Raw genomic sequence first — 17,116 nt, 5'->3', positions numbered from 1 at the left:
ACCACTTCTAATTCATGGATTTGTGACATAACATATTAGAATTGCATCTCACACATCACACAAAGTTCCTAGGAGGAATCCATTAGCCTAAGGCCCTACAAATGTGTGAAGGCTATCATTATTGGAGTGTGATAAAAACATGACAATATGAGCACCATCTAATCATAAATGAATGTCCTGCTAGCCTTTGAATCATCAATGGCTAGGTTGGCCAAAGAGTCCATATCCTTATTTTCCTCACAATATACATGGACATTGTTGAGTTCATCAAACCTTTTAAAAAGCTGCAAATGCATTCTTAGCATGCTATTTAGTTTCCAAAATTTGAGGCTTCTAACTCTTAGGACATTGATTATTATTAAGGATTCCTTTTTGATTACTAGGTTTTTGAAACCAAGTGCCATACCTTAGACTTGAAGACCATGGAGGAAGACCTACTATTCAACTACATTATTTGTACTGAGGGGGAGTGAAATACTCATTTTATTTAATAATTCATCTCTGCATTTTTTGACGATACAACCAACACCATAAATACTCGAGTTACCTCTAGAAGCTCCATTAAACTTTAATTTAATTCATCCATCTTTTGAAGGTGGCCACTTAGGATTAACCCTCGAGGTCCCATGAATATACTTGATTGAGAAGACTTAGGATTAATCCTTGAGGTCCCATGAATGGGGGAATAGACAAGCCAAACCATGCTTTTTTTATTTCATCATCGTTCAAAATAAAGGAGTTATGTTTCAAGTTTTTGTTTCTTGCTATATTGTTGACCACCTCAACAATAACAACTTCAAACTTCTTGGAGAAGGTATCTAGATCCATAGATTTGTCTCAATTTTTTTTCCTTTCCTCTCTTTCCAAGTCTCCCAAATAATAATAGAAGGGGTTGGCAACCCATAAGTTGGCAAAAGTAGACCATTTTTGTAGGCATGACTAAGCATTGGCAAGAGATAAAATACAAGGGGGAATGCAATACACTATTTCAATTTTCACAATACCCATTTCCAACAATGCTCTAGAAGGGACAACCTAGAAGAAGGTGGTCTACATTTTCTTCTACACTTTTATAAAGCACACAAACATGTGGGCCAATGAAACCCAACTTCTTTTTTTGAAGAGTTGCCCAAACAAAGACACTAATCTTGGTAACACACCATTTACTCTAGCAAAGGTGAGCACCAAATCAACATCGTTCAACATCCTTCATTGCGCTGCTAGATATTGTATAACCCATTTTGATGCTATAGGATTTTCATCAATACAAGAGAGGTAATCCCTAACATGATGACCCCATAAGTGTTTTAGAGTCTCTTAGGCATCATGTAATTCTTGGCAATTAGTGAAAGCGAGAGCTCCATTCTAGGAATCCTCCTAGAAAAAAACCTTCCCACCACCTTTGACATTCGGTTCACATTTAGCCTAACGAGGATTTGAACCTTGGTGGCACCATCAACAATGCCACAACTTAACCATCACACAATGAGAGATGAACCTCAATTCTTTATTATTTTTATTTCCTTTTATTACTCTAAATTATATTTGTGTTTGATATTATATTCATATGTTACAATTTCAAAATAATATTATCCAATCTTTTTAATATGTTCTTCATTAGTCAATATTATAAAAAGATTTGTTGACAATATTAAATCAATTCTTTCATTTATTTCATTTTAAATTAAATATTACAAAATTTTTATCCTCACATAAAATTCTAAAATAAAACCAATTCTATAATTATAATTCTTTACACTTATTCTAAAACAAATCTAAAACAAACATTTTTCATCATTACATATAATAGGCTTAGCTTAGGAACAACCTAGTCTAAAATTTAAAAGCAATATAAATATAATTTTTTCACTGAATACTAATCTGCTCCAGAGTAGATTCAAAGTGAGTAGTAATGAAATTACTGTGGTTTTAATCATGCTACCCAATAAATAGACACGCTCCATTTCATCTGCCAAACCATGAGAGATCAATGTTCCAATCGTTACAGCCCTGTCATTCTCTACAGATGTCCCGAATGCCAAAATTATAATATTAATCATCAATCAGGCTCTTTAATATATTAATCATCCAATCAGGCTCTTTAATATAAATAAATATTACTTATCCAATCGGGCTCTTTATTATCCCTACATGTCGGCCACGTTTGACCCCAATGCAATTTTGGCATTGGGAAATCTGTAGAGAATGACAGGGCTGTAACGATTGGAAAATTGAGTTCACATAGTTTGGCAGCTGAAATGGAGCTTGTCTATTTATTGGGTAGCATGATTAAAACCACAGTAATTTCATTACTACTCAGTTTGAATCTCCTCTGGAGGAGATTAATAATGAGTGAAAAAACCAGTAGCTCTGGAAATGAGAAGGATGAAGATTCATTGATACTGTACGAGGGGAAGGTGTGGCACGAGCGAAGGCAACCTGTTGTTCACAGGTTTGATTACACAGTGAGATATGCTCTCATCAATTTGAACAACCCACCTCCTTGGATTTTGCCTATCATCAGCAGCAACCACATGAATGCCAGCCAAGTGCAGGCCATTGCAGGCACTAATGGACCAGTGTGAGTTTTTAATTCGCATTAGTACAAATTGTTCTTAGGAAAGGCCATTGTTTTAATAGGTTTTCACTTCTGAGATTAAATTTCCAATCTTCATCTGATTTTCTTGATTTAAGTAATTGTGCGATAAGGCCATGAGACTACGACTGCAAAATATACTAATTGAGCTTGTTATCAGTATAAGGTGGGCTGTTTTAAAGGAAATGTAACCTAAGTCATGAACCTTACAGGATTCTTTGTTATCGAGGTGGGCTCATTTGCCAATGTCTATGTTTCCCTGTCTAGTTGTCCTATGGGAAATTTCCCCCCCTTGGATGAAAAGAAGGGAAGATTCATGTTTTTTAGTTCTTTAGCTGTTCTATAAACAGCAGGTCTTTCAAAGCTATATAATTCCTAGCTAGGAAAGGCAGCAATGATACGCATCTCTTTGTATTTGTTGGTGGAAAAAAATGTACTCCGAGGTGCGTATTGTTAGAAGGCTATCAACGGATGCCTTCTTTTAAATTGCTTAGCGAATTCGTAATCAAATCCAGTGGGCGGTGTGCTGTCAGGCTTATCACCCACTCATAAGAAGTCAACTACTAAGCGTTTGTCTAGAAGACTGTTCCATGGACGTATATTCTACCGAATAATTTGCATGGGCCTTGACACTAGTCTCTTTGGTTAAGCAGGACCGTCTGATGAGTATCCATTCCGTCACGGAGGAAAAGCTCAATTCCATGTGTATCTATCACAGAAATATTCTTGTGGAACTTGAGCCTTCCCTTCTCAGTAATAAGCTTTGCAAGGTGGCTGTTTATTCTGCTAAAATTTTCCAACATGATGTTGGCTATTTGATTTTGGAGACTGATCTTCAGGGCTCAAGACAGAAGAAGAAGGCTGAAAAGGCCCTCGCTCTTCATCAAATACCACATCTCCACTGAATATGAGACGATAAATGTCAACATCGATCAATCTATAAGCCTCGTTAGTGTCACTGTAGCTTGTGAACATCAATTTCTGGCTCTTGGAATCTAGCTTCGTGCACTCGGCATCTGAAATCCAAACACATGCAGTAGAGCCAAAAATCTTCAAATGACCGATTTTGGGTTTTCTGCTAGACCAAGCTTCCTCTGGATTCATCTTCTTACTGGCATGTGTGGGAGACTGGTTCAGAAGATAAACTCAAGTGTAGATTGCATCCACCCAAAATTTCTTTGGAACATTTCTATGCTCCAAAATAGATCGGGCCATCTTAGTGACTGTACAGTTCTTGCATTCAACAACACCATTCTGCTGAGGGGTGTAAGGTGTGGTAAGCTGATGCTTAATGCCATGTGATGCACAAAAGTTGGAGAAATCTATAGAACAAAATTCCAGCCATTGTTGGACCGAAGAGCGACTATTTGACAGCTAAACTCTTTTTCCACTAAGGCCTTAAACTTTTGAAACATGCTGAACATCTTTGATTTCTGCTTAAGAAAATACACTCACATGCGTCTGCTGAAATTATCAACAAACAGTAGAAAATACCTTCATCCAGTGACTGATGGAGTGTTCATGGGACCACAGCTATTTGCATGAACCAACTGCAAGACCTTGGATGTTCTTCAAGTATCACCATCTAAAAACAGAGTCCTATGTTGCTTTCCAACTTAACAAGCTCCACAAACTCCATGATTCCGAGTCTTAATCTCAAGTAACCCAACAACTAGACCCTCCTGAACCAACTGAGAGAGACAGTGAATATTGAGGTGCCCATATCGCTGATGCCAAAGATTGCTAATGGAAGTACTTTTGGCTGCTAAGGCATGCTCCCGAGAATCACCAAAATCAACAAGTCTATAAAGACCATGATCTTCAATGCCAACAACAACTGTAGTGCGGGTCTCCCTATCAACAATGTTTTGGATTAAGGCAAAAACAGGTTTTGAAGGGGTCCCAAAACCCTTTACAAAATGATTCTAAGAGGGATAGAATCAGATATAAACATCCAAAACAAAACGGGCTGCATGGATAAGCATAAGAAACAACAGCCAAAGAGACAACAAAAGCCCAGCCAGGCACAAAAAGACAGCAAGGAGACCAAACGTAGGCACAAACAGAGCCACCAACCAGAAAACAAAAAACAACACAGACCCAGTTACATAAGGCTTTTGAGGGTCTCAGCGACCTCAGCCTCAAGGGCATTCATTGTATCAGTAGCAGTCTTCATAGCTTTGTAATCCACATTCTGAATAGCCGCCTTTTTCTTCATATTCCCACGAGTCCTTTTCCACCTAGAGTCACCTCAGCATCATCCCCAATAATAACAACAACCCTATCCGGCTTTTCCAGACTATTCACCATAGTATTCATAACCACTGCAAACTATTTGACAATTTTGTGACTGCTTACCATAATAGTTTTGAGGGTGTCTTGGATCTTGTTATAGCCTTCCTCAACACGGGTAATGCGATCGTCTAGCCTTTTCTTCAGCTGATCAACCCCTTCATCCGTCTTCTTGATGCAATCCATAACCGACTTCTTCTCAACCTCAGTCCAACTCCTTCCTTATTCTGATTACCTTGAGTAGAACCGGCAGGGATCGCTTCCATTTTGCTTCCCAGGGCTCTTTGGTTGATCCTTATCTCCTTAAGTTCATCGAACAACCATTTGAACATGCTGAAAGTGTCAATAGCATGTTCACGAGCCATGATCAACACATTATCATAATCCTCCCTCTTATCGTTAAGCTCATCACTTTTGGGATGAAGGTCTTCAATACCAACCGCGCCCACATTACCAGTCTCCTTATAGGAAGAAGGAGAGGCCGGGACATTACGACATTTAGGGTCCTTACCATCTTCTGCCTTCTTGGTGGAAGAGGGGGAGCCATTCTTAGCAGAAGTAGAGGAGGAGGACATAACAATGTTCTTTTGCCCTTTGATACCCTTCCTCACCTTAGGTTTTGAACTCGAGGGAATTTCAATTTTAGCTTTTTTCAGGGGAGGGGAATTCTCTTCAGACCCATACCCAAAGGCTTCATTATTAGAGTTGCCCACAGTAGTTTCATCATTCTCAGAAACAATGTGGATATATTCATCAGGGGGAGGAAGAGCACAGAAATGGGCATCAATAAGGACCAGCAGGCCTTCGTGCAAGATGGGAAACTTGGAAGTGTCCTTGCGGTGGTCACTAAAATTAACCCTAAGAGCTGACATGAGATAGAAAGGGAAAGACATCTTCACACCATGGCGGAAATGATTCAAAACAACAAAGTGATGACCATAGCGACTATCCAAAGTAAGGTAATTTATGATTACCTTAAGAAGCTTCTGCCAGAAAGACTTAATGACCGCAATGTCATAGTAGCTGGCCGTCTTTCTTGGGGAAATTCTACATAGCTTGCTCAGTATACACTCTGTCTCTGTAATACTTCATAGTTCATACCCTCCATAGATAACCCTGTGACTTGTGCAATAAGGGCTTCATTAACCAGGACCTTCTGACCATGGAGAACAATCGTTCCATCCTTCCAGTTTTGAGCAAAATAGTTCGTGACATCCTGATTACGCCCTTGTAGCCTCTCAATGTAGGGAATGAACCCCCCTTTCTCCAAAATCTGCCATAGCTTCTTTTCATTCTTCAATTGCACACAGCTAGGTGGCTCAATTCTTTTTCTCGCACCACTCATTCTATCTTGCTCTCTGTTACACTCTCTGCAAAGAATTTTCAGAGTGAAAGTAAGACTCCAGAAAATATTTAAAATTGCCCACAAAGCATGCGAAATAAGTTCGCATCGATTCTCATGTCCTCTCTGGCCACCTGTCTCAAAAAGGAAGGTATCAGTAACTCTAGAAACACTCGAAGTCATTATGGCACAAGTTATCATTAAATTTACTCCCCTGACTTCGCTCGTGGAACAAATGCATAGCAAATTCCGAGTCCAGCCTGTCACCACGGGTCCAACTAAGCTGGGCTTTACACGTCACTCCCCTATTGGCAAGGAAGTCGACAACCACATTAGCTTGTCTGTATACATGAACAATAATGCATCTATCAAAGGTTTTAATAATATCTTTTGCCTTCTTCATCCAAATATCAACATTCCAAGCCGGAGTAGATTTGCCCTTTAGGTAGTTGATAATATTCTTTGAGTCCCCCTCGACCCAAACAAGCTTAAAGTTGTTCTGTTTAGCAAGTTTTAAACTGTGATAAGCTCCTATAGCTTCTGCAACATTATTAGTCTGTTTTCCAAGAGGGAGAGCAATAGCAGAAATGAAGTTGCCATAGTGATCCCGTATCACCCCTCCACAGCCAGCTTGACCAGGGTTCCCTCTAGCCGCACCATCAAAATTGATTTTCACCCATCCTTGGGGTGGAAAGTTCCAACTAATGTTGTCCCTAGGATTGACCTTAGGTTTGACCAAATGAAGAAGATGACCAAAATCCCAATCCTTGACAACATTGGCTTCATACTCCTTAAGGATTCCACTTCGAGAGAGAACATTGGAGCTAATAGTTGAGAGATTATCAGAGATGGCTCTAGAAATTTTCTTGAAGATAATATCAAGAGGGAGATGGATATTCCTGAAGATACAATTATTACGTTCTTTCCATAAACCCCATGCCATGTGAGGAAACACAAAGGACCATAGCTTCTTCAGGAAGAGATTTCTTGAGGGCGGGTTCCATTGGTGAACGAACTCCTTTATGGCCCCCGGGAGAGTCCAACAAAGATCCCATTTCTGAGGCACCAGACCCCAAATCTCAGAAGTATAAGAATAGTGTAAAAACAGATGATCAACAGATGCAACATCCCTCATACACAAGTAGCATCTATTTGGGATAGAAAAGCCTCTCTTAACAAGATTGTCTGTAGTTAAGATTTTTTTAAAAAAGAGGAGCCAAAAAAACATATTGACCTTAGGGGAAAGGTCCTTGATCCACACCTTAGAACATCAAGACACATGGGGTTCATTACAACAATCTACAAAAGCAACAGAAAACTTCCAATTAGGAGTGAATTTCCAAATAAGCTCATCTTCCACACCATCCTCCAAACCAAAAGAATTTAGGGAAAGTTGCAAATGAGTAAAAGAAGGATTAACAACAGGAAGATTCACCCACTTACCCTCCTTCCAATAGTCAGCCACCATTAAGCCAAAAGAAGCAACACAAAGATCCCTTAAAGATCCCAATGTAGGATCAAAAGCAAGCGAGTGATTCCTGATCCAGCAATCATCCTCCCTATCAACAATATTGCACTTGTGTGCACTAAAGACATCCAACTTAGGAGAATGATGCATAATTTGACTGATTGACAGTAGATTGAGCTTTATACCTGGGACAAAGTATACATTGAGAAAGATCAAATCTCTCCCTCCAAATGAAATCTGAACATTGCCCTTGCCGACAACAGTATACTCTTTGCCTCCTCCAAAGATCACTTTATTAGTGAAAGGTGTGTACTTTGTAAACCAATCCTGATGATGTGTTAAATGCTGAGAGGTGTAGAAGTCAATGTATTGGGCAAATGAATTCTCTTGATCGGATGGGCATGTGGCCACTAACGCATAGAAGGCAGACTCCTTTTGATTAGAATGCGTAGCAGCTTGGGCCTTTTGTTTAGACCCACCCTGTTGAGATTGCTTAGATGCCAATTGTTTCTTGCAATCTTTCTACATGTCGCCAAACTTGTGACAATAGTTGCACTAGACACTTTTCTTCTTGGAAAACTCCTAAGATTGACCTTGTGTTTTGTACTGGGAGGATTGAGGTTTACTCTTATTTTCATTCAAGGCTTTGGTTGTGAAGGCTTGTTCAGTGGAGGACGAACTAGCACCATTTCCAAACTGTTGCTTCCACCTATCCTGCTGCAGAAGCTTGTTGCAGAGATCAGGAAACTTCAGATCAACACTAATAGAGGTAATATTGAGCATCTCAATGCAATGCTCATAGGATTGGGGTAGGCTTTTCAGCCTAATCACTACCATATCCTCTTCCTCCATGTTGCGGCCAATAGCCTCCAACTAGTCACAGATGCCCTTGATCTTCGTGAGATGTGCTTGGAGAGATATCTTCTCATCCATCATGATGGAAAATAGCATATTCTTCAAAAAGAAAGCTTGGCTCTTGTCAGACATTTCATGAAGATCCTTCAAGAGATCCTAGATCTCTTTAGCTCTTTTTATGGATGGTACCTGAGGGAGCTGATCATCTGTGACATAATTTGATTAGCACATTAGCCTCTCGATTTTGCTCATCAAATTTGTCTCGGTCTTTACTTGTTGCTTCAGGATGCATAATCTTGCCCAAAACAACTTGATCAAGGCAACGATACTCAAAAATTGTCGTCATGCGCTATTTCCAGGTGTTGTAGTTGCGACCATTGTACTTCTGACTGTGCTCCGACATGATGTTGGTCAAAGAGGCCATCATAGAAACCAAGGCCACAACCTTGTGAAGGCACAAAAAATGAGGTAGAAGAATTTGATTAAAAAATCAGAACAAAAACATTCGGCACAGGCGCAAAATTCTAGAAAACCCAGAAGATAAAAAATTCTACAAATCTGAAACCTGTAATTTTCCTGAAAAAAAAATCTGCAGAAAGAAAATACTGGCCGAAACCCTAGGTCGCGGCAGAAAAAAATGTGTAGAACAAAAACCTAGATCATGGGCTGCAAAAGGTAGGAAAAAAACACGAAAACCGCCATCGCGTCGCGTGCCCATGAAAACCGCCATAAAAAAAATCAAGAGTTGTAGGAAATCGTGCTCAAAAACATAGTCGAGTCTGAAAAAACGCAGACAAATAAATTCGCCCAAAAACCCTCAGAAATTTCAAACAAAAACTACCTTCGAAGATCCTAAGCTTTGATAACTTGAAAAAATTATTGGATGCTTTATTCATGAATGTACAATGTATATATAGAGAATTACAAGACGGTGTTCTAAAAAGAACAAATCATTCAACTGAAGCTTCAATCTGAAGTGAAAAAGCTAAATACGCTTAAAAATGCTAAAGAGCTAAAAACTAAAAAGCTAACCACACCTTCTAATAAAAGAAGCAATAGTTAAACTAAAAATCTAAATGAACTGGAAAATTAAATGACCATCAATAATAGAACTGAAGATAACTGACTAAAATATAATTAAATATTCTAATACTTTGTGCAACTATTTTTTCCCTGTTGGTGTAGGTTTAAATTCTCTATAGTCCTCTCCAGAAAAAAATGAACCAACCTTCAAAACCTAGCAATGGCAGCTTGGATAAAAAAATGCAGTTTTTGGCCATTTGTGTTTGTCAATCGAGTTACAAACTTGTTAAAACTCTCACTTTAAGGCAACCAATGCTTTTTGCAAGTGTTTATTTTTATGAGTTTTTAAATTACTTTTTTAGACCCACTAGCCATGCGTACATCAGTTCCCTTGGGCACACCAAAAACTACATCCACTTCCCTAATAGGGATAAAAAACAGTTTTGAATCTAGTTGATAATTTCCCATTTAGAGTTTTATATGATGGCGTTTACCACCACAAGGTAACCGTTTCCCATTAGCTATCATGACTTGAAAATTAGAGACTAGGTAAACAAAACAATTAAGCTCATTAGCTAATCTTCTATCAATAAAGTTATGTGTGCTACCAATATCATCTAACACTTTCACAATTTTCTTTTTGTATTACCAATTACTTTGAGTGTTTGTGGTGCATTTGTTCTATTCAATGCATTTAGGGAGATGGTAGTGCTTTCTTTTTCCTTGGAATCCTTATTCTTGAGTTTTATATCTGGTTCTTTTGTAGGTACTTCTTCAACCTCATTTTTTTTCTCACTACAAGAGTACTTATGACACTTTCACCATTTGCTATCACAATTCCAATATAGGCCTTTTTCTCTCTTCTTTATCTCTTGTGGAGGAGAGAGCTTACTAATTTCTCCTTCCTCCATATTTTTGCTATCAGGATTAGTCACATTTTTGTTAGTTATTCTCATGGTTTTACCGTAGTGGTGTTTTGTTTCTCAATATGCAATGCTTGTTGCATAGCTTTCATAAGTGTATAAGGTTTCAGAAAACGAACATGTTGAATTGGTTCCATAAGTCCATTGATGTACAATTGTAGCTTTTAGTAAGGTGTTGTCTTAGGAGCTTGAATTGCCAATCTTAAATGCTTAGAATTATATTCAGCTATAGACCTTAATTGTTTAAAATTTTTTAGTTGGCTAAAATAGCTTCCAATGCATGATTGTTCATAAAAGGTTGCTAAATCCTCACCAAATTCTTTCCAACTTAACATTTGTCCTTGCTTGTCACTCATCTTCCATTGGTAAGATCCTAATTCAAAATATTGTAATGCTTTGTCGACCATGGCATTATATGGTAAATTAAGGAATGTTTTTGGCATCTAATAGTAAATTATAAAGAACTAACCCTACATAAATTTTAATCAACTTTCCAAAAATGTAAAATTTGTTAAAAAATTCCATAAATTGAAGCCTATAAAGCAAATTAATGAAAATTTTGACTAAACTTTGATTACTAAATTAAAGGAAATATTTTGTCTAACAATAAAATAAAAAAGAACTAACCTTGCCAAATTTTTTTGATAAGCTTTCCAAAAATGTAAATTTAAAAAAAAAATTCAGAAAATTGTGGTCTATAGAACAAATTAATGAAAAGCAATAAAATCTCAATAAATTTCAGAAAATTTACTTTCAAAGTCATTAATCTTTTTTGAGAGCTTATCTAATACATGCCTCAAAACCTAGAAAAAATTAGATCCAAATTTGTACTCGTTTGGAAGTTATGGTGGAAACAAAAATGTTGGCCCAAATGGTAGCTCTGATACCCTTGTGATGAATTTGTTGGAAATATTTGTAAAAATCAGAAATATAGCATATCACTTTGAGGGGGTGACCTCCAATAGTCAGATAACAATATATGAATTCAATATTTGGTGATACAATGATTTTGGATAGAGTTCTCTTCATTATTTTTAGGCTTAATTATGTAGGGACTTTCATCCTAATTAAGAAGGATTAGTGTATTAACTAATATTTATGTCAGGATTAAGCATGCCACAATTGTTATCCTTATTATACTTAGGAATATATCATATTAGGATCATAACATCGTTGGCAAAGAATTAGGAGAGTGAGAGAGGAGGTCCACATTTCAAAAAACAATATATTAGTTAAAACATAATTTTATTAACAACCATTGTCTACACGAGTATGCTGCCCAATAAATTCTTCAAGCTTATCAGCTCAAATACCAAAATGGATTGACAATAGAGGACAGTTTTGTTTGATACCATATTTAGCATGAACAAAATCAGATAGACCACAAAAAGTTCCAGGATTTGCCAAGGACTATTTTTAATAATGTCATAATGGAATTTTGAAATACCAACATCATGCAGCCTCTTGGAAAGTTAAATGTCCTGGAACAGAATTAAAGGCCTTCCTAAAGCCTACAAAACAGCAGAATGCTTTAGAAGATTGATGTGGAGTTTCCTCAACAATTGCCAAGTGTAAAAATGTGGTCAGTAATCTGGAAGTCTCTTTTGAAGCTTAACTTCTCCCTCCCTTTGAGAGATCAACTGAACTTGCACAATGGAGGCAGCTATTAATGCCATTTTCATCATGATTCTCATGGTGGCCAATTAGACAGATCAAAGTAAGTTCACTTTGGTCACCATCTCTGGAATAGCATTTTCAGTTTCTTACTGGAGTGTGGGACTTGGCTGCTAATGGCACCTTTGCACTCTTCAATGTTTATGGCTACCAGACAAAATGAAAATCTTGATCATGCCAAAAAAAATAAAAAATTGAAGAAAATCCAGTTGTCATTTCAAGACATTTTATTTAGTAGTATTAATCTGGTTTCATAGCTTCATTTTGTTTCAAGGGACTAAATATTTTGATTTGAACCAGCCTCATGCCTGCACAACTGTTATTTTTTCTTCATATTTCAATTAAAAATTTGCAAGGTTCCATGAAACAAGTTTGGTAATCATAACAAAAACCAAAAATTATCTTGCAGATATCTCCTTACAATGCCTACAAGTGTTGGATATGAACAGAATCCTCTAAGTGTTTATTACTGCTATGATGTAGAAGGAACCATTAAATTTCTCAGAAAATGCATTGCTGAGGTGAGCTATAAAACTTTGTTATAGTTTATGGTTTATTAATTTTAGCTACAACTTGAAAACTCACCTTGAAATATTGGAATATTCCATGCAAGCCAGTTTTGTCATTCTTTTTATAAATTTTCTCATTGGATTCTTCTTTATTCTTGTTTAGTACTTCATTTTTGAGTTAGAATTCTTAAGTGGTCCTTGGTTTCTATAAATGCTTGATTAGTAGAAAATACTAGACAAAATTTGGAAAAGTGAGCTCCCAATGAGCATGATAAATAATACACCAATTAGCATGATCAATTTGAAAGTAGTAATTCACTATATTAAAAAATTTCCTCTTGGAACATCTGGATTACTTGCCTCTATTAGGAATGAAAACAATAAGTCACTAGCTTGCTTGAAGACCAAGTAAAAACTTTGTACTTTTTCTAACTATATTCAGTGTTCACTAATGGATAAAATATCCATATTTTTGCATAAGTTATAACTAGATTTAATATTTTCTCCAAAATTTGCAAATGCTGTTAGATATTCTTCAATTTCAGTACATACTAGAATTTGGTATCTGTCTTTCCTATTGTATCAAATGGAAAGCTTTGCTCACTGATCAATATTTATTAAAAGAAAACTCCAGTTAAAGTTTTGCATGCTTGAAGCAGTGTTTATTATAGTCATTAAAATATCTCAAATCAGAAAGTCCATTCAAGGGGATCTCAACATAATTAGGAGCTGTCACAATCTACATTCAAGTCATTATCACTCTTAATGAATTATGACCCCCAAAAGGTGAATAAAACTATAGATAGCATGATCTTTAAAACCATAAAGTGAACGCATCCAGGAAAAAGAACCATATGAAAAAATCCCTCAGGAAAAGTTATAGAGGAAATTCAAGAAGTCATATGATATTCTAGGAGAACAACTTGACTGGTTTATTAGTAATGTAAACCTCACTTTTGCATGGTAGCGTGCACCATGGATTAGATAAGGTCTAGTGTCGTGTAATTGTATGGCCTCTGTTTCATGGCATGAAGTGGTTCATTCAAGCGTTGGATAGCCAGGTGCAAATGCTTAGAGGTTAGCAAAGACCCAGTTCCTCATGTTGTTATCCTAAACCCCTTAATTACCGTCATCCATTAATCGTCTGTTATCTGGTAAATGATTAACAGGATCACCAGAAACTGAAGTGGTAATTAATTGAGGCCATATTGACTAGATGTTATATGGTTGAAGTGTGGATTTATTTGCTAGGAGTCTTTTACTAAAAATTAATGCATCTAATGATATCATTTTGCTGATGATTTGTGAAGAGGCATTGCATGATGGATTGAGCTGGCCATGTTGCTTGCTCTTGGAGAAATCATGCTCTATATAACAGTGTTGAATGTGTGTCATATTTTTACAATCCCATAGAGATTGAATGGGCACATATGACTTAGTGTGGTGTAAACCTGGGTGAGCAATTTTTTTTTTCAACCCTTGCAATAAATTATAGGAATTTGCAAATCCCATGTAAATGAACCAAAGGATTGCTGTCAGACCAAGAAGGTTTCTGATAACATTTGTGTTTAAGCTTTTGAAAGCATAAATCCTTCAAAACCAACATCTGACACCTTTATTTCATGTATTCTGTGGAAATGAAGGAATCGATAAGAGTTGCCAATATTTAATGTTTGAAAATTCTTTCATCTTCTTTATTTGCCTATGAAATCTGAAGATGAGGTCAGATATCAGCCTTAAATTGGCTATCTTTTTTGTGCATGCCTTAAGTTTCTTGCTTTTATGAGGACGGAAGGACCTTTGCTGCCACTGGTCATGAATGATTGAATGATATTTGTGATCACCACCTTTTTAATCCCTTTACCTTCTTAGGGTGAAGATCCTTTACAGCTTTGAATCACATATCATCTCATGGCCCTTTGACACCCATCCTCATTTTATTCTACAATATGAAGTGAGTCTTGAGATTTGATCTTGACCATAGATCTTAGTGCAATGATGGTGAAAGATATGAATGTGTCATAGAGCTGCAGTTTGGGGGCTACTTAAGGAAATTAAATATTCACTATTGACCAGTCCCAGCTGTAAGTTTGCTTCTGTGAAAATCTTGTACTTTCATTGAGGAGAGAGTGAATGAGAGTTGTAAGTCATGAATAATTGAATGGTATTTTGTGACCTTCCTTGCATTTTCAATTGATTGTCAGATTTGAGAGAGAAGGGAAATTTTGAACATTGAAGAGCTAATTAGTAATGATCTAATGATCATTCAAGACTTTTATCATCATTTAACTACTTTCAATGAGGAATAACAAGCTTTTGTAGCTGTTGATTGGCTTACCATCCAATAGTCCTTCAAGATCCAACCTCTTCTTGTACCAACCACTTACTTTTTTCCATTTGTCATCCATTTATATTGCAATCATTCTAAAATACAGGGGTTCTTCACTTAACCGGTTGCTTGAGCAGACTTTTCCTTGTGCAATTCATTGTAATATAAATTATCTTTATAAGCAATCAAAAAGTTTTTCATGTGAACAACGTGGGATAATAATTGCACCACGAATATGCTAGTGTATAGAACACAATGGAATCAATGGCAGGTTTAAGTCTTGACTTGCAAAGGGTATTAATGGCCCATCTAATTTATTTCAAGGATTTCAAACCAGTAGTGAATTAAAGGGAGGACAGAGAAATGAACTGACTGGTTCCTTATACTTTAGATATTCAAACCTGACCAGAAACCTAAAATAGGACAAGTAATAAGGTGGTCTGAAAGACGCTTTGGAAAAAGTTGAGTACAATCCAAGCTAGCAATTTTTTTTCTACTTAGCTAGAAAGGATCTAGTGGATCTAATGATGAAAATTGTAGGACATTTATATTTTGATGCAAAGTCTTATATAACAAAATAAGGTAATGGAGAAAGGCCATTGAAATTTTATTTTCTTTCTTACCATTGGAATATTCTAAAACCTATTGAATGTTTATAGAGGAGTTTGTAAGAACCCACACCTGGTGGACTCTAACCAACCACAATTTTCTGCCTTTGTTTGATTTTTCAATGTTTTCAGTGTTTGGGTTTTGCTTGAGTTTTCAATGATGTTTCACCAAGGAATAAAGAAAGTACAAATAACATATGCTGCAAACTAGAGTATGGAAATGAGAGCTACAGCCATAAGCATTTTATCGAACATTTGCCATGCAATTCCTATTATGAAATGTTGACTTTCAGCTAGGGACATTAAGACAAACAGTTATCTTGCAAACTGAAATAAATACTACAAATATATCATATGCAACTCCTTTTTATTGATGTCCCAATTACCACAGATATGAAAGGGCCAAGACTCTTGGCTGACAGCTGAATATGATATGAAACAAAATACCCAGGTCTGAATACAATGGCAGCATACAACCAACTTCGAATGTCTATTAAATACTGAAATTAAATGCAAGAGAACCTGATCCAATGAAGCGCCTACGTTGTGGGTAATGTAGCAACTCAAATACCATGTAAATTGTGAAGCAACATGTGTGGCTGCTGCTGCTATAGTACGGCCTCCAACAATTATAAATTCTGCCCAAATTTCAATGTCATGACAGCAGCAACTAATCTGGAAATGAGCAGCAATTAAAACCCTTGAAGAACCCTTGAGTAGACTCAACTAAGATGCAATATATTGTAGCGATTTTACTATTCACGCATCACTGTAGCGCGGCACTATTCACGCGGGTACTATTCACGCGAGTACTATAGTAGTGGATGAAGAAACTTGCACAAATACTGTAGCGCGGCGCTGTTCACGCGCACTGTTCATGCGCATTGTTCACGCGCACTGTAGCAGCAAGCACAAACTTGCAATCTGCTCTTAAAACCTTGAATAATTTGTTGATAATCTCTCCCAACAAGAATGATATAACTCCATGTGCCAAAGAAGGATGATTCACAACCAACTATAAATGTTCTTCAACAATAAACTTCAAACCCTTGTAGAAAACTCCACCAATTTGCACAAATGAAAGAACTGAAGTATTCTTTCCCACAACTGCAATAATTCAGGTGTTATTTCACACCTTTAAAATTGCTATCAATAGGAAGTTTCCGTTTCCTATGATCAAAGAAGAAAATTGCGAAAGCCCTAGGCTCCACAATAAAAATCAATCAAAATACTATTCATCAACTGGATGCCGAGAATGAACTCTTGCCTTTCCTTTTATTCTTTCCTTAAGAGAGCTCAAACACCTTCCTGGCCAATGTGGGATAAAAGATTTATTCCCACATTAAATTATTCACTTAACGAACTTATTATATTAAAGTGACTTTATTATTATAAAGTTACTTTAGAACTTTATAATAATATTAAAATATTAAATAAATCACTTAAGTCACTTAAACTTTAATATCTCTTGATGTACTTGTTTGATTGCTAAACCAT

General features: G+C 36.7%; 1 protein-coding gene across 1 annotated transcript in view; it reads left to right on the top strand.

Annotated features, from left to right (window-relative positions):
* The first annotated feature begins 1,962 nt into the window (after positions 1–1,962).
* Positions 1,963–17,116, top strand: part of LOC131069725 (uncharacterized) — a 75,767-nt gene continuing 60,613 nt past the window's right edge. The window contains exons 1-2 of the mRNA XM_058005260.2: positions 1,963–2,581; positions 12,583–12,694. Coding sequence (XP_057861243.2) covers positions 2,259–2,581; positions 12,583–12,694 — 435 coding nt within the window. The 5' untranslated portion in view covers positions 1,963–2,258. The remainder of the gene's footprint in view (positions 2,582–12,582; positions 12,695–17,116) is intronic.

Source organism: Cryptomeria japonica, chromosome 11 (genome assembly GCF_030272615.1).
Source record: "Cryptomeria japonica chromosome 11, Sugi_1.0, whole genome shotgun sequence".
In the NCBI taxonomy this organism is placed as follows: domain Eukaryota; kingdom Viridiplantae; phylum Streptophyta; class Pinopsida; order Cupressales; family Cupressaceae; genus Cryptomeria; species Cryptomeria japonica.
The sequence above is the reverse complement of the archived record's forward strand: the minus strand, read 5'-3'. Positions and strand labels throughout refer to the sequence as shown.